This window comes from Lonchura striata, unplaced genomic scaffold (assembly GCF_046129695.1).
Source record: "Lonchura striata isolate bLonStr1 unplaced genomic scaffold, bLonStr1.mat Scaffold_91, whole genome shotgun sequence".
Taxonomy (NCBI): Eukaryota; Metazoa; Chordata; class Aves; order Passeriformes; family Estrildidae; genus Lonchura; species Lonchura striata.
In genome coordinates, this window is record NW_027461190.1 from 1,443,979 (window position 1) to 1,462,291 (window position 18,313).

The window sequence follows — 18,313 nt, forward strand, 5'->3', positions numbered from 1 at the left end:
ACTGACCCCAGTGTTTTGAAAGCAGGTGAGAGGCTTCCCCAAGAGGCCAAGGGCAGCCAGACCTGTCTGTCCTGGCAGATTTCACTGGGAGCAATCATTGGATGTACAGAGTTTTGGAGGTGGAATCACAGTTCTAGCCATGGATGCCTGCTCAGGATGGATGTTTTTTTCCTATAGGAAAGAAAAGCACAAAATCCAAGTGTTCTAGAAGAAGATGAGATGTGGCCAGCCTTAGGCCAAGCCAGCCAGACCTCTCTCTCCTGACAACTTTCATCTAGGGGCTATCCTTGGACATAGGGCATTTTGGAGGTGGAATCTCAGTTCTGGCCGTGGACACCTAGACAGGAAGAAGAGTTCTTTTCATTAGGAATGAAAGCACAGAGTCCCAGTGTTTCAGAGGCACATGAATGCCAGCCCTCAGGAAGCCAAGGCCAGCCAGATTTGTGATTCCTGGCATCATTTTTCTGGGAGCTATCATTGGATATAGGGAATACTGGAGGCAGATGCCCAATTTTGGCCATGGGTACCTGGTTGAGATGGATGTTTTTTTCCCATAAGAAAGAAAAGCACATGGTCCCAGTGTTTGAAAGGCAGATGAGAGGTGGCCCCTGGGTAGCCAAGGCAGCCAGACCTGTCTCTCCTGGCAGATTTCATCCATAAACAATCCTTGCAATATAAGGAAATTTGGAGGAGGAATTCCAGTTTTGGCTATAGGCCCCTGGAGGAGAAGAATAGTTCTCTCCCATAGGAAGGAAAGCCCAGAGCCCCAATGTCACTATGGGACATGAGAAAACATGATGGGCACCTTTGCGTTTATGACGGTAAAAGAAATGAAATTTATTTCTGACTCCAACATTTATAGTTTTCCAAAGGTGACAGTGGATTGGAGGGTGAAAGTGCCACCTTCCAATGACACTGGACAAAACTACCGTCCATCAAATTTCTCCTCCTCTATGAAGGAATGCAAAGCAATAAGTTTTTTACAGAAATTTGTGTGAGAAAATTTGCTACAAGAATGTAAACTCAGAAGGTCTTAGAAAACCTTAAAAAATCAGGCCGACACCCCAGTGCTTCAGGGGCAGATGAGAAGCAGCCCTCAACATACCAAAGTCAGCCAGACCTGTCAGGTGCTACCCAGGAGGCCCAGCCAGCCAGACCTGTTCCATGTCCCCTTGGTTCTGTGGAACCCCACAGTGTCACAATGGTGTCCTTGGTTCCACGAGGCCCTGGAGTGTCACAATGTTCCCCTTGCTTCTGCAGTGTCACAGTGGCCCCATGCTTCCATGAGGCCTTGCAATGTCACAATGGCTTAGTGGTTCCACAGAGCCCTGATATGTCACAATGGCCCCTCAGCTCCGTGTGCCCTCGTTGTGTCACAACAGCTCCTCTGTGACACTGCGGCTGCACAAGGTCACCATGGACCCTTGGTTCCTTGGGGTCTCTGAGTTCACAATGGTCTCTTTGATTCCATGAGTCAGCACAGTGCCACAATGGCCACTTGGTTCCATGAGGATCTGCTGGGTCACACAGATTTGTGACATTTGTCCTTGCTGCCCCTCACATCCCCCTGCCCCACAAACAGCCCCGAGCCCCCCATGAGGGACAGGCCCTGCTGTGCCAGGCTGGGCTCAGGGCTTGGCCTTTCTGCTTCCCCCAGCCAGCCCAGGCCTTGCTCAGCATTGCAGTTCCCTGCTCTGAGCCTTGGGCTCCCTGCAATCCTGGCCTCAAGGATCTGCTCTCACCAGTCCCTGGGAGCCTTTGGCAGTCCCTGCCCTCAGTGAGGCCCAGTGATGTTCCAAGGGACTTGGCATTTTGCTTCTGACTCCTTGAGCAGCTTCTTCAGCCTTCTCTCAGTGCCTGAGGGTCCTGGACTGAGTCCCAAATCCATGGTGGGGATCATCAAAATACAGAAAGCTCTCAGGGGCGCTTTGTCTTCATTCAATTGTCTGCAAATCTCCAGGGCTTGTGCGCCTGATTGGAGTCAGTTTGGAGTTCTTGTAAGGAGGAAGATTTCCAAGTGCGCCTCATGATCTTTTTTTCTTTAAGTGAGCATTCTTAGTTTCCAGTTCAGAGAAGAGCTGATAGAAGCATTCCCCAGGTGACCTTGATGCTCAGTGTCTCCTTAGGAGGTCTGGGCATGTAGAAGAATGAGCCCCCTGAGGGCTGACCCTGTTTGGACAAGCTGCTCCTCCCCCCCAGCCTCACCATGTCTGACATCGCCCACCTGGCACTGACATCCCTGTGCCCTGCAGCAGAACCTTGTCCCTGAGCTCTGCAGCTCCATGTCCCAGCCCATTGCACCGTGTCCCACCTGCTCTCCTCAGGGCTCTGCCTGCACACAGGCCCAGGAGAAGTTTTTCTCTGGGGAAGGAAAGAATGGAAAAGCCTGAGCAGGTTTCCTGAACAACAAACCCCACTCAGGAGTCACCTGCTCAGTACAGGCTGTCTGGAGTGGTGTCACCTTTCTACAAAGAACAGTGTGACCAGAAATGATCTCTGGAAGCAGAATTCTCTGAGTCTCCCAGCTGAGTTCTCTGTCCCTGCCCTTTCCCTGGACCTCTGTTGCAGATGGAACCTGCTGGTGCCATCCTCACCTTTAACCTCTTTCTAGAATGCAGGCAGATATTCCCAGCTGTGTTATGCAGGATTTCCTGAATGTTTCTATAAATCTTCTGTGTCTCCCATGGAACGAAGGGGCCATTTTGGCACTGAGTGGGTGATGTGGAAGCAAGGAGTCAATTGTGACCCTGGGGTCCCATGGAACCAAAAGGCCACGGTGACACAGCAGGGCCATGTGGATCCAGTGGCCCATTGTGACACTGTGGATGCAAGGAGACCATGGAGACACCCCCAGAACCTCATGGAACCAAGGAGTCCATGGTGACCCAGCGGGGATGCATGGAGCCAATGGTCCATGGTGACACTGCCCATCCAAGGAGGCCAGTTGGACACTGTGGAAGCTCATGGAGCGAGGTGGCCATTGTGACACTGAAGAACTTCATGACACCAAATATCCATGGGGACACAGCAGGGCATCATGGAACCCAGGAACCGCTCTTGACAGTGTGGAAACTCCTGGAACCAGGAGCTGTTGTGACACTGCAGCACCAACACAGCTGCTGCACCTTGTCCCTGCCCTGCACAGCTCCTTGGGAGGAATAGCAGAAACAGAACCCTGGGAGCCTCGGGGATGCCCCTCTGGGATCCATGGCACACGCTCCCAGGGGCTGGAATTCCAGTTCCCAGCCAGGAAAAGATGTTCCTGCCCTTGAAGGCAAAGCTCTTATGGAAGAGCCAAAAGCCAAGTGCAGCAAGATCCTACAGGGACATTTCACTGCCAGCATTCATAACTTCCCCCATGGTTGTTGTAGCTCATGGATTGGGAATGAAATCAGGGCAGGGTCTTTGGTGAGAGCTGCCCTGGGTCAAGGGAGACACTGAGAGAGAAACAGAGGAGGCAAAGGAGGCAGGAGAGAAAGGAGGTGTTTTGGTTTGGAAACACAGGTGTCTTCTAAAGAAAGCAGGAGCCTCCCCTGAAATGAAGAAATGTAGACTCTTTCTTTCTGAATTGCTATAAATTTGAAATTAAGGGGGGCTCTCAGGTAAAAATATGGGAGCAGGAATAACAGCTTTTTATTAGGGAAGAGAATGAAAATATGATCAATGCAGTGAACCAAAACAACACTGAGAGAGCCAGAATACAACCTGACACCCTGTTGGGCAGGGTGTTGGCCACAATCCAATTGGAATTGTGGCTGCAGTCCTCCTGCAGTGTCAGGTGTGGTTCTGTTGGAGCAGTGATCCTATAGGAAAGGGTGTCTTCCTCTGAAGAGGAAGAGGCAGCTGTTCCTCTGAGAAATCCAGCCCAGAAAAAGCTGTGTTGGTGGGCCAGAATCTCAAGACTAGATGCAGGTAGGAATGCTTGTCTCCTCCCTCTGGGCGGAACATCTCACAATGGGATGTTACAGTTCTTATCAGTCATGCAGTGACATTCAATGGTTCATTATCAGCAGATATCTCCCCCAAGGGAGGATTGATTGTGGAAGAGATAAGGAAAAACTGCCCACTTAACACAGGACAACTGCCATACAATTGGAAATAGAACACATCTTACTTTTCAGTCTGGGACAGGACGTCACAAATAAATTCAGCTGAGAAGGTGGCACTCTGAAAATCAAATCAGAACTGACAGAAAATGAATGGGACAGAAATCAATAATTCTGATAGTTTTACTTATTATCAAAATAAATCACACCCACCCAGCCTCACACAATCCTGATCCCACAACCTCAAATTTGGATCTCACTTCTCCCGATCACCTTCCAACCCCATCTCATCCTGGAGGCTGAGGAATTGAGCAATTTTGGCATGGGACTGAGGTGGGAACCAGCCATTTTGAGGTGGGATTGAGTCACTTTGAGGTGACAGACCAATCCACCTTTGCTTTTGGAGTGCAAAGATATGGAGAATACTACCAGATATCCCCCAAGAACCCACAAATCCTCCAGAATATATTCCCATACTGTAAATTCCACCTCAAATACCTCTTAAATGGTGGGACTTCTGACATCTCTGGTCAATACTCTTTTTAGTCATTTTTCAGGTGTTTTTAAGTGATAAAGACAAATCAGAAGTAAATTAGGGCCAAACCAAAACCAGAGACCCCTTGAGCACCCCCTGGACACTGGACAAAACAAACTCAGCAGAAATCAAATTTAACCCTACATAAAATGCCTTGAGGAAGATTTGCTCTTCCCACAAGTCATTTCTGATGGAAACACAAATAAATCCCAAACATTAATAGACCAACAACAGAAGCAATTCTCTGGCAATTCCAAATTTCATCATTTCCAACACAGCTCCAGCTCAGATGCTGGCAGGTTCCCAAAAAACAAAACAAAACAAAACAAAACAAAAAACATGGAAATTTGGCCCAATACAGATAATTAAAAGGAAGGGAAAGCTCTGTGTAGCTAACACAAAGGTGACAGGGACAAAGAAAATAATGCTTCTCCCCCCAAAGCCCGTGAATTCAGGATTTATTTGGGAATTTAGCTACTTGAGCTGGGCTTCTTGTAGGATTTAAGTAGCCTTGTGTTCTTCACTTTGGGGTGAATGATCCTTGTCAGTCTTGCTGGCATCATTTGGTCCCTTTCCTCCAGTGATTTTAACAGACTTTTCAGAGAAGGAAAACAAAATATTTTCTTTACACTGGCCACCCACAAAAGCCATTTTCCTCATAAGTTCTCCCAAAAGTCACTCAGAGGAAGCTGCATCCATGTTTCCAAGAGTTCCTCCAGAAAGAGTCACAAACTCCTCAGAGGAGAGAACCACGCTGTTGTCAAAGGCACTTGGGGTCAGACAACAGTGCCCTGAAATCACTGTGCCAAAATAATGTTGCAATCTGGATAATAAAATTGTTAGAGAGATGCCTCTGCCCCCAATAAAGGTGCTAACAAGACCAAATCCAAAGTGGATTTTATTGATCAGTAAATGTGAGGTAGAGAGAGACATGGAAAGAAAGAGAAAAGGGGGGAGAGCAAGGGAGTGACAGGGACAGAGATCTCCCCTGGGGTGGGGCAAGTGTGACATTGTCCCCTGTGTGCGTGGCCTTCCCAGGGTGGGGGTTTTACACCTGAGCCAGTTTGGGTAAGGGGGGTGGTGTTCACCCCCCACCCCGAGCAGGGATTGCCTCACTGTTTCAGGTTACAGTGTCAGATGTAACCAAAAGTGTTTTCAGTCCCCATCTCCATAAACTGTTATCAACAGGTGGGGCAGTGTTCTTTATCTCTTCCATGGCTCAGCCCTGATAACGCCCTCCAGGGTCCATCTTCTGTTAATGGGCCATTGAGTGTCACTGCAGGACTGATAAAATTACATCATCCCATTGTGGGATTCTCCGCCCAGGGGGAGGAACCAAGCATTCCTACCTGGATATAATCTCACCATTTGCAACACCACGACCACCTTGCCTACTGCATTCCCAGAGGACAAGAGCTCCATAACCACCACTGGACCTTCAGAGGAAGACCAGACCCTTCTACAGGATCACTGCTTTGACAGAATCACGTTCATCACTCCAGCTGGACTGCAGCCACCATTTCATCAGACTGCTACCACCACCCTGAGCAACGGGGTGTCAGGTTATATCCCGACTCTGTGAGTTTAAACCAGTGTTTCTGTATCATTGCTTTGATCTTAATTTTCTTATTCAATTGTCATTCTGGCTTAGACTCTCCCTGGTTTGCCTTCAAACCAGTACAAAACTCACTGTGCTCATCCCTTGTTTTCCTCCCAAAACAGGACTTCCCATACCCAAATGTTTGCCAGATGGAGAAGGCTATGAGGAAGAGGAAGATGCCCTGGGACACCAAGGCAGGTGAGGAGGAAGTCAGTGCCCCTTTCCCCCTTCTCTCCTGCTCCATCTCCCAGCCCAGCCTGGCCCCCAGCTGCAGGACAGCCCCGCTGCCGGTGCCCTCCTGCCGGGGACGCACTGGGGGGATCTCCTTGCCCTTCCCTCTGGCACTGAGGCAAATCCCATCCTCTCCTTGTCCTTCCTCCCCCAGAGCAGGAGCTGAGGATGGAGAGCTGGGAGGACAAATCCCCACGGCAAAACCTTGTGGAAGAGGCCATTTTGAGTGACTCCACAGAACAGGAATCCAACAGGGAGGAAAATCTCCAGAGATCCCAGAAGAGGAAGGTCTGCAAACCCAGCCCGGGGTGCTCTGAGAAGGAAAGACCCAGCCTGTGCCGGGAAGGTGGACAGAGCTTCAGTCAGAACTTGGAGATGGTGGTGCCTGAGAAGCTTCATGATGGGGAGAAGCCCTACAAGTGCTCGGAGTGTGGGAAGAGCTTCAGGCAGAGCAAAACCCTGATCCGCCACCAGATGATCCACACTGGGGAATGGCCCTACAAGTGTGGGGAGTGTGGGAAGGGCTTCGGTTGGAGCTCAGAACTCATCAGGCACCTACGCATCCACACTGGGGAGAGGCCCTATGAGTGTCCCGAGTGTCAGAAGAGGTTTCACACCAGCTCTGATCTTTTCAAACACCAGCGCATTCACATGGATGAGAGGCCCTTCCGCTGCCCTGAATGCGGGAAGGGCTTCAAGCGTAACTCCACCCTGGTCACCCACCGGCGCATCCACACTGGGGAGAGGCCCTACGAGTGTCCCCAGTGTGGGAAGAGCTTCACCCGGAGCTTTCACTTGACCCGACATCAACAGAGGCACCAGTAAGGGAAGCCCTGAGAGTGTCCCACCTGCAGGATGAGCCTCGTGAGCTGCTCCAGCTCCATCTCCCACTGCAGGACCCACATTGGGCACAGGTCTGGTGACCCACATTCCCTGTGATCCATGTTGGGAACAGACCTGGCTGCTTCTCCTTTTGGTTTGGCCCTAATTTTCCTCTGATTCATCTTTATTCTTTAAACACAGCAAAAACAGGGTTAAATTAAAGATCTTGGACCTAAACAGGGTTAAATTAAAATATCTGAAGTCCCACGATTTCACAGGAGTTTGAGGGGGAATTTAGGATTTGGGGACACATTCTGTGTGAAGTGCTCCTGTTGCTAAGAGGCAGGAATTTGATCTCACCCTTCTTGTGTTGCTAACAACTCCTCCCTAGACCCAAACCCAAACTCCACCCCTGGGATACCCTATACAAACCCCACGGCCCTGCCTTTGCCCTGTCTTTCAGGGGTAAGAAATGGATTCTGGAACCAAGACCTGTCTCATTTGATCCTGCCACCAGCAGCTGCACCCTCCTTGAACAGTCTGAACTCAACTTCTGGAGGATTTGTGGGTTCTGGGGTGATTTTGGGCAGTGTTCTCCATCTCTTTACATTTCAAAAGCCAAGAGAGATGGATCTGTCACCACAAAACCACTCAATCCCACTGAAAACAACTGAATTTTAAACTTTAAAGGCACAATCCCACCTCAAATTGCATGTTCTGACCTCAAAAAACCACGATCATATACAAAGCTCACTTGATTCCACAGCTGCCAGGGTGAGATGGAGTTGGGAGGAGATTGGGAGAAGTGGGATCTCAGTTTGGAGCGGTGTGATGGGGATTATGTGGGGCTCGGTGGCTGGAATGTATTTGATAGCAAATAAAACTTTCAGAGTTACTGATTTCTATCCTGTTCATTTTCAGTCAATAGTGTTTGCAGAGTGGCTCCTTCTCAGCTGATTAAATTCCTATAAAAATCCCTTTTTAAAAATCATCTAAGCCAAACAATCTAAAAACTACTATCCAAATAAAACCACCCATCTGCAGCCTCTCTCCTGCCCAGCCCATGGCTGGGTGGGGAGGGGCAGCCCCACGGCCTGACTGAGGTTGGCCCAAGGGTGGAGGGGACTGAACCGGGCTGGCTCCCTGCAGATGGAAGGGTGGAGAAATCTGGGATGTCTCCATTCCCCCTCCAGAGTCTCTGTGGAGAGGGAGAGAAAGAGACAGCAAGAGCAGGGAGGGGAGCGTGAGGTGCCCAGCGTGGGAGCTGGAGGTCTGGGCAGAGGGCCTGGCCAGCTGGCCGGGGAATTTGGACTTTTAACCCCCTCTTGGATGATGAAAGCTTTGTGAAACATTATTCCTCCTCGATTTGAAAGAGAAGAAAAGAGACAGTCTGGGGCCTGAGATGTAAGAAGGAGAAATTCTAGGTGAGAGGAGATGATGGAGTGGTTTTTGGCTAGACTTTCTCTTGTTAGCCATAGACTGAAACAATTTTCTCCTCCAGGAGAGAGACTGTATTTTAGAAGGATGCATGGTGAGGCAAGAGACATGCTTCAGCAGCTGAGAAAAAGAGAGAAGTGGAGTGAATAGAGAAGAGCTGAGGAGAGTTGTGGTGATGCCCCCTGTCTTCAGAGAAAAGAAGAGAAGATCTCTATTCTTGGACCTTCAGCCCCAGGGGGAAATGGGGTGGGACTGCGGTCCCAAAAATGAAAAACAGAACTTTTTTTTTTTTTCTCTCTTGGCAAAGCATCCTTGAAAAGAAAAATCCTAAGAGCAGTCTGTCCATGGAGCAGTCTGTCCTTGCATGGTGGTGAGAGCACTGTGACATGGAGAGGAGAGTGTCACACTGGCAGATTCTCTCCGGGCGGTGCCATGTGTGACATGAAAACACAAGAGGTGGCAGCTGTGTTTCTTGGGGGGTCTGTGGCACAGGAGAGACTCTGTTCCCTCGATGGACTGAGTATTGATCCTCTGAAGGGTGGGAACCTGACTGGGGGTCCAAGTTGTGTTTCACTGTGGTTTGTTGGAACTGGGGGGAGCAAGAAGGAGTGTTTTGGAAGGTTTTAATTTTGGATTTTTTTTTTTCTTGCTTTTTTCATATTATAGTAGTAGTAGTTTAATAAAGTTTCTCCTTTGTTATTGGGCCTACTCTGCTCTGTTCCTGATTGCATTCACAGAAATCATTTGTGGGGTTGCATTTTCATGGGGACGCTGGCATTGTGCCAGTGTCAAACCATGACACAGGGGCCACCTGACAGGTCCGGCTGATCTTGGAACATTGAGGGCTGCCTCTCATCAGCCCCTGGAGAACTGGGGCTCTGTGCTTTCCTTCCTATGGAATGAACCATCCATCTTTCCAGGTGTCCACAGCCAAAATTTATACTCCTCCTGAAAAATTCCCTATATGCAAGGGTTCTCTCAGACAAAAGGTGCCAGGATAGACAGCTCTGGCTGGCCTTGGCATCTGGTGGTCACCTCTTATCTAAAGAAAGCCTTTGAAAGCCTTTGAAAGCATTTGAGCAGGTTTGGCTGCTGGAACACCAATGAGTCTCTCATTCTCTGAAAAATTCAGATGCTCTTCTGATCCTATGTGTATTTTTTTCTCATTGTGCATTATGTGTGAAATATAATTTTCAGCTAAAAAATCTTATTCTTATCACTCTCCCAGTGTTATCTGACACAAAACACCTCATCTACATATGGATCCAGATAACCTGTATAAGCAAACCCAAGGAAGAGTCCACCAGGAATTATATGTCTCTGCTCCCATCTGTCACATCTCCTCTGGAGCTGGACATGCAGCCCCAGCCCTTGGGAGGGCTCAGGGGGTCACAAGCTCAGCTCCCACACAGAGAACTTGTGGACCTTGGATGATCTCCCTGCCCCTGCCCGCTCAGCCAGGCTGAGATGGACACTGATGGTTTCTGTGCCAGGCTCTCCCAGCCCAGCCCAGCTCCCTGCCAGCTCTGCCAGCTGCCCTGAGCTCTGGGCAGCACCAAGGGCCTCTCCCCAGCACAGCCCAGCCGGCTCTGGCCCCACAGCTCTGCTCAGCCCAGGCTGCTCTGGGCACTGCCCCACGGCCTCAGCCCCTGCCAAGGGCACAGCAGCAGCTGCAGCTCAGCCAGGACTCAGCCCCACCATGGGGGAAGGGGCTTGGCCAAGGCCAAAGGAGCTCCCTGGCTGCCCTGCTCCCCTCTGCCTGAGGTGCTGAGAGCTCTGCAGCCCCTCCTGCCATCCCATCTGCCCAGGCCAGCACAAGAGCTCCGGCCCTGGGGCCCTCCAGAGCTGCTCCTGCTCCAGGCCCAGGGCCCATCCCAGAGCTGGGGCAGCCACAGAGCTGTGCCCATTTCTGCTCATTGCTGCTCTGATGGGGATGCATCGTCAGCCCCTTGGAGGCTGCTGATGAATTTTACTATGCCAGAGGTCTCTTCCTTCTTGAGCTCTTCAATTCAAGGAGAAAAGCTCATAAAAATTTGTTCAAAACATACAAACACTAAAAGCCCCTGAGAATAATTTAAGCTTTCAATTCTTCTTTGGCTAGTTAAACAGATTTCAGAAATGTATTCAAATGAATATAGTATATTAAAAAAAAAGCACAGAGAATTGTTCTTTTCCTGTTTATGGATTGATATCAGCAATGTCCAATTGATATTGATGCCCAGCACCTCGTAATACAGTCTGAACAGACAAGAAAATCAACACCCTTCATGGCTGACAAGCAATCAGATTTTGTCCCCACTCCCTCCCCACCATTTCCCTCATCCAACCCCTGGCACTCAGAGCAGCTGAGGAATGGCGTCACATCCAGGGGTGTCCCCAGGGCTCAGGACTGGGGCCAGGTCAGTGAAATCTCTTTATTGCTGATCTGGATGAGGCCATTGAGGGCACCCTCAGGCAGTTCCAGGTGAGCCCAGGCTGGGTGGGAGTGTGGCTGTGCTGGAGGGCAGGAAGCTCTGCAGAGGGATCTGGACAGGCTGGAGCCATGGGCCCAGGACAATGGGATGAGGTTCACCAAGGCTAAGGGCCAGGTCCTGCCCTGGGCTCACAACCACCCCAAATCCCTGGCCGTGTCTTGCCCCTGATCCCCACAGCCTGTTCTGTTTCCTTCATCCCTGCATTGCCAGGGACTTTCTGGGACAAGGGAGCTCTGCTCTGGGGATGGAGGGAGCTCCAAGTGCCACCACTGGAGTGGGAACCACAACTCATCAGGTTTGTGTCCTTTGGGGGTCAGGAACTGGTGAGACTCAGAGGCACAGAAAGTTTCTCTTCATGGCCAACAGACCATGGTTGAACTATGTGCAGCATCCCAGCAGTGTCTGATGAGTGAACCATCCACAAGTGATTTCCATGCTAGAATGAATTTCTGACAAACGTGGTTCTGTGATAGATATAAACACAGTTAGGTTCTTGTATCAGGATGCTCATCCTGAAGCAGGGTCAAAACAGCTCAAACAATTCATTATTTGCAAAGCTGTCAGTGGTGGATGGAGAAGGGAGGTCAGGCTGATTTTGGTGTTGAGGAAATGCTGAAATCAGCCTGACTCATTTCATCTCCTCCTGGCCTGGCTGATCTCCTCTCTTTCCCCTTCCACCCATTGGCTTCTGTCTCCCACCAGGCCCCCTGGTGAAGAGCCTGGCTCTGTGTTCTCCCTCCCCTCCTCGCTGGCACTGCCAGGCTGGGATGAGGAGCCCCTCAGCCTTCCCTGCTCTGGGCTGGACAAGCCCAGCTCCCTCAGCCTCTGCTCACAGCCAAGTGCTCCAGCCCCACCTTGGAGGCCCTTCCCTCACCCTGCTCCAGCTGCCAGACATCTTTCCTGCCCTGGGGAACTCAACCCAGGCCACAGGGACCTGGATAATCCACGTCCTTGATTTCCTGGTCACACAGCCCTGGCCCCTTGCCCTCATGTCAGGCTCTGGGGTGGATCCTGTGGAACATCCTTGGGTGGAGGCTGTGGCTCCAGAGGGACTGGGGGGATACTGGGGGACAGGGACCCTGCTGGGCATGAACAGCATTGGACTTGTTGGGAGAAACTGTGAGGGGGAGCTGGGGCAGAGTGACCAACCCAGTGACCTCACAGAGCCCTCCTGGGATGTCACACAGCCCCTCTGGGATGTCACACAGCCTCTCTGAGATGTCACAGACCATTCTGTAATGTCACACAGCCAGTCTCTGATGTCACAGACATTTCTGTGATGTCACAGTCTGCTCTGCAATTTCAAAGCTCTGTCCTGTGATCTCTAAGCCTGCTCTGGGATGTCACAGAGCTGGCCTATGATGTCATAACTTCTTGATGACATCACATTAACCACTCTGTGATGTCATGGACCATTCTGTCATAGATCACTCATGTGATGTCATAGCCCACTCTTTGACCTCATGTTACCAGATGATAAATTATCTCCACTAGGTGAGCTGACACCTGGAGCTTGTTCTCCAAACCCCAGGCCTATGGAGACCACACAATGCCCATTGTGGGACAAGGGGAACTGGAAGTTCACCAGCCTCAGTGTCCTGCCAGCTCAGCCAGGCCCATGGGAACATTGGGGTCCACGACCACCAGGGACCACCAGAGAGACCTCCAGGACAGAAGAACACATGGGTAAAGGGGAGGGGAAATATGTTAATGATTCTGGGGAAATGATTATCAGATGTGTGTTTAGTCCAGCACAATCAATGGATATGTGTGCAAAATACAGAATATGAACAGAAACTTTCCTGTACTCAGCATGCTCGGCTTTGGGAGGAGCTATCCCCCGTGCATCCCCCTGAATAAAGAATGATGATTCTTAATGCTGCACTGGTGATAAGGAGTTTTCTGTTTTACTGAATTTTCGGTAACACTGCGCTCACAAAGAAAGCTCTGTCTCCTGCTGTTCACAAAGAGAGAAGGGCTAGTGGCAGATGTGGGGGTCGGAGGCTGCGTGGGGCACTGGGACCATAAAATAATCAAGTTTTCAATGATCTGTGACAGAAGGAGGGGCAGCAACAAAACTTCCACACTGGAAAGAGGAAGGGCAGACTTTGGCCTATTTAGGATGCAGGTTTGGGGAGTACAAAATCAGGTACTGATTTTTTTTAAGGGAAAGAGCCATTAAAAACAAAGGGGTTCAGGAACGATGGACACATTTTGAGAAAGCAATCTTAAGGAGGACGGAGCAGCCTGTCCCAGTGTGGCAAAAGATGAGCTGGTGAGGAAAATCACTGTCCTGACTGCCCATGGAGCTTTTGTGGGAACACAGCGGAAAGCAGAGAGAGCATTAACTTTGGACAGAAGGGCAGGCAATTTAGCAAGTGTTTAAGGATGTTGTTACATCATGCAGAAAGAGAAAAGGAAAGAGGTGAAATTTCAATTAAAGATTAACCTGGCCAATTCTGTGAAAAATAATAACAAATGTGTCTATGATTAATAGCAAAACATGGTATAAGGAGAACCTCTACTCTTTATTGGATGCAGTGGAAAATAGAGTAACTAAAGATAAGGGAAAGGCTGAGGTACTTAACACCTTGTTTGATTCAATTTTCAATATATGGAGAGATTGTCCTCAGGACAAGAGTTCTCCTGAGCTGGTAGATGGGCACAGGGAGCAGAACAGGCCCCTTGAATCCAGGAGAAAGCAGCTGCTGACCTGCTGAGCCACTCAGATGCTCACAGATGTATGGGATCAGATGGGATCCATCCTAGGGGGATGAGGGAGCTGGTGGATGAGCTCCCCAAGCAGCTCCCCATCATTTACCATCAGTCCTGACTCACCAGGAAGGTCCCAGAGCACTGGAGGAGCCAGTGTGAGCCCATCCCAAGGAAGGGCTGGAAGGAGGATCTGGGGAGCTCTAGGCCTGTCAGCCTGACCTCGGTGCCCGGCAAGGTTATGGAACAGATCACCTTGAGAGCCACCACAGGGCACCCACAGGATGGCCGAGGGGTCAGAGCCAACCAGCGTGTATTTAAGAGGGGCAGGTCCTGCCTGAGCAACCTGATCTCCTTTTATAACCAGGTGACCCACCTGTGGGTGTGGGAAAGGCTGTGGATGTGTCCATCTGGACTTCAGCAAAGCCTTGGACACTGTCTCTGACAGCATTCCTTGGAAAAGCTGCAGCCCACGGCTTGGGCAGGTTCCCTCCTGGCTGGGAGATGGAAGAGCTGGCTGGAGGCTGGGCCCAGAGAGGGGTGGGGATGGTGCTGCACCCAGCTGGTGTCCAGTCCCTGGTGCTGTCCCCAGGGATCTGTGTTGGGCTCAGTCCTGTTTAACATCTTCACCGATGATCTGGGGGAGGGGATCGAGCCCACCATCCCCAAATTTGCAGGTGACACCAAGCTGGGTGTGAGTGTGGATCTGCTGGAGGGCAGGACAAGAAGACACAGCCTCCAGCTGCACCAGAGGAGGTTTAGGCTGGACAAGAGGAAGAGGTTCTTCACAGAAAGGGTGAGTGGGCATTGGAATGGGCAGGCCAGGGAGGAGGTGGCAGAGTCACTGTCTTTCTCCAGTGGCACTCAGTGGCATGGTCTGGGTGACAAGGCGGTATTAGGGCATTGGTTGGACTTGATGATCCCAAAGGTCTTTTCCAGCCTGTTTGATTCTGTCATTCTGTGATGATTGGGACACTCTGGGGACATTGTGGCCCTGCAGGGCCTTGTGGAGCTAAGAGGACCATGGTGACACTGTGCAGCCCCATAGAACCAGGGCTCCATTGGGTGGTCTGGGGCCAAATGGAACCAGGGAGTCCCCGTGACGCTGGGTCCTGGTGGAACCAGAGAGGCCATTGTGACACTGGGGGGCCTCGTGGAAACAAGGAGTCCATTGTGACACTGAGGGGACTTGTGGAACCACAGAGAGCATTGTGACAGTGTGGGACCTCTTGTGACCATGGGGCCTTTGTGACACCCTGGGGCCCCATGGAACCAAGGGGCCACTGTGAAACTGCGGCACCAACGAGAACATTGTGAAACTGTGAAGCCCATGGAACCAAGGAGTCCATTGTCACATTTTGGGGCCCCATGGAACCAAGGAGACCAGTGTGACAGTGCAGGGCCTGGTGTAACCAAAGGGACATTGTGGCACTGAGGGGCCCCTTGGTTCCAAGGACATCTTTGCAGATGACACCAAGCTGTATGTGAGTGTTGATCTGCTGGAGGGTAGGAGGGTTCTGCACAGGGCCCTGCACAGGCTGGATCCATGGCCCAAATCCAACAAGTTGAGGTTTAACAAGTCCAAGTGCCGGGTCCTGCACTTTGGCCACAACAACCCCTGCAGCGCTACAGGCTGGGGACAGAGGGGCTGGACAGCAGCTAGGCAGAAAGGGACCTGCAGGGACTGATGGACAGCAGGCTGGACATGAACCAGCAGTGTGCCCAGGGGCCAAGAAGGCCAATGGCTCCTGGCCTGGATCAGGAATGGTGTGGACAGCAGGAGCAGAGTTGCTGTGCCAGCACTGATGTGCCCCAGTTCTGCACACAGACATTGCTGCTGCAGCTCCAGAGAAGGCAACAAAATGACATCTCTGTGGAAAACTCTGCTGGGAGATCCTTTAGTTCCTTCAAAGCCATTGAGAGCACAGCCCCTCATTGACACAGTCTGTGGGCACAGGGAAGGTGGAGAGAAACAAAATGAGAATTGGCACAAACCATGACATTTCTTTGTGAACAATATTTAAAAAACAAAACAATGAAAAATAATGTGCAAAATGAAACCAACAAGAAGTATCGAAGATTACTTTTATTACAAGTGATTTGTAGAAATTTGCTAGCAGTTTAATGTTTCTGAAAGCATCCAGTCATCAGTCTCCTCACTGCAGCCTTGAGCTCCTGGTTCCTCAGGCTGTAGATGAGGGGGTTCAGGGCTGGAGGCACCACCGAGTACAGAACTGACAGGGCCAGATCCAGGGATGGGGAGGAGATGGACTGGGGCTTCAGCTGAGCAAATATGCCAGTACTGACAAACAGGGAGACCACGGCCAGGTGAGGGAGGCAGGTGGAAAAGGCTTTGTGCCGTCCCTGCTCAGAGGGGATCCTCAGCACAGCCCTGAAGATCTGCACATAGGAGAAAACAATGAACACAAAACAACCAAATGCCAAACACACACTAACAGCAATGAGCCCAAGTTCCCTGAGATGATATTTGGAGCAGGAGATTTTGAGGATCTGTGGGATTTCACAGAAGAACTGGCCCAGGGCATTGCCATGGCACAGGGGCAGGGAAAATGTATTGGCTGTGTGCAGCAGAGCATTGAGAAAGGCACTGGGCCAGGCAGCTGCTGCCATGTGGGCACAAGCTCTGCTGCCCAGGAGGGTCCCGTAGTGCGGGGGTTTGCAGATGGACACATAGCGATCGTAGCACATGATGGTCAGGAGGGCAAGCTCTGTTCCAAGGAAGAAGATAATCAGAAAAACCTGTGCAGCACATCCTGAGTAGGAGATGTCCCTTGTGTCCCAGAGGGAATTGTGCATGGCTTTGGGGACAGTGGTGCAGATGGAGCCCAGGTCGCTGAGGGCCAGGTTGAGCAGGAAGAAGAACATGGGCGTGTGCAGGTGGTGGCCGCAGGCTACGGCGCTGATGATGAGGCCGTTGCCCAGGAGGGCAGCCAGGGAGATGCCCAGGAAGAGGCAGAAGTGCAGGAGCTGCAGCTGCCGCGTGTCTGCCAGTGCCAGCAGGAGGAAGTGGCTGATGGAGCTGCTGTTGGACATTTGCTGTGGCTGCACATGGGCACCTGTTCATGGAGAAAGGACAGTGAAGAGTTAGAGGAGATGCCTGTAATTAAAGTTAACGCCATTTCCCATACACCCTCCTCTGTAACACAGATGTATACACTTCTGTATTTGAGGGTTTTGTGGTTTTCTTTTTATGCTGCCTCCATGTTTCTCCTGGTATTCCTGGATATCAGAAACCCTCAGCATATCTCCATCTCATTGATGAATACAGTGAGTTTTCTGAGGAAAGATGATGAGTGGAGACTGAGAGGAGATGATTATTCATTCTGTTTGGAGCTTCGCTTGGCTTTCATTTTTCTCACATGAAGGATGGTCACACTCCCATGTTTCTCTTACAAACCCTCAGGTAAAGGTAAGAGCAGATGGATCCACCGCAGCTCAGCTCCACATTTGTAGCCAAGGACTGACCTTGCTCATTTCACCAACCCAGCAGCATTTTCAGGGTCACAACAGTTCTGCCTTTCCCCATCAATCTTATGACTCAAAGATGCTCTAGGACAGGTTTGCACCCTGCATTGAAGCTCCCAGCTTGGGCTCAAATCTCAGGGACACTTCCAAGTGTCCCTCTGATGGCACTGGATGAAGGGAGGTGCAGCTCCTTCCCTGGCTGCACTGCCAGCACTGCCCAGAGCCGGGCACTGGGGACAGCTGTGTCACCCTGAGCCAGCTGTGCCCCCTGCCAGAGCCCCCAGTGCCGGGCAGCTGCTCCCAGCCCTGTGCTCTGCAGAGGGAACTGGGCCCGGGGCTGCAGAGCTGCCCCACGGCTCTGCTGCAGCTCTGCCTGCACAGGAGGGGCTGCACGCCTTGGAGCCCCGGCCCTGAGGGCAGAGGCTTGGCTGGGGCACAGGAGGGAGGGGGCTTGTTCAGAGGGAGGGGCTGCACTGGAGGGGATCCTCTGGACATCTCTAAACTCTCCCTGCCACAGCATTTCTGGGTTTTGTTTTCTCTCCTTCCCTGATCTTCTCTCTGCTTCCGGGAGATTTTCCTCCTGCAAGTGTTTCCCTGTGCCTCATCTCTCCCTGCCAGCATTCCCACACCCCAAATATCTGTGCACTCTCCTTGGCCTGACAGAACCCTGCCTGTTTGCAGGGCACAGGCTGGGGGCAGGTTCTGTTTGCAGCTGGGAGAAAGGACAGCTCAGACTGAGCCTGATGGCTCCAGCAAAGGTGATGTTGGTTCTGTCCATGGGCAGAGTGGCTGAAAGCACATTAGGGATCTCCTGTGAACCTACTGATCACTAAAAGTAGCAGTTCAGATGTCTCATGCACTTGTCAATATTCATAATCAACCTTTAATATTTATCCTTCTTTCCCTGCCACTCTTCAATAGTACACAGCTGACTACAAATTCTTAGGAAATTTCCACATTTTTATCAAAA

General features: G+C 50.9%; 2 protein-coding genes across 2 annotated transcripts in view; one reads left to right on the top strand and one right to left on the bottom strand.

Moving 5' to 3' along the window:
- LOC144248808 (uncharacterized) overlaps window positions 1-18,313 on the top strand; it is a 249,664-nt gene that overhangs the window by 42,384 nt on the left and 188,967 nt on the right. The window contains 1 exon segment of the mRNA XM_077790795.1: window positions 6,759-7,233. Coding sequence (XP_077646921.1) covers window positions 6,759-7,233 — 475 coding nt within the window.
- On the bottom strand, window positions 15,979-16,911 carry LOC144248800 (olfactory receptor 14A16-like). The gene has a single exon (XM_077790788.1). The coding sequence runs from the start codon at window positions 16,909-16,911 to the stop codon at window positions 15,979-15,981; it is 933 nt and encodes a 310-aa protein (XP_077646914.1).

What these genes read in the sequence shown, in the direction of transcription:
- LOC144248800 (XM_077790788.1), bottom strand. Translation starts at nt 16,911, where the DNA reads ATGTCCAACAGCAGCTCCATCAGCCACTTCCTCCTGCTGGCACTGGCA.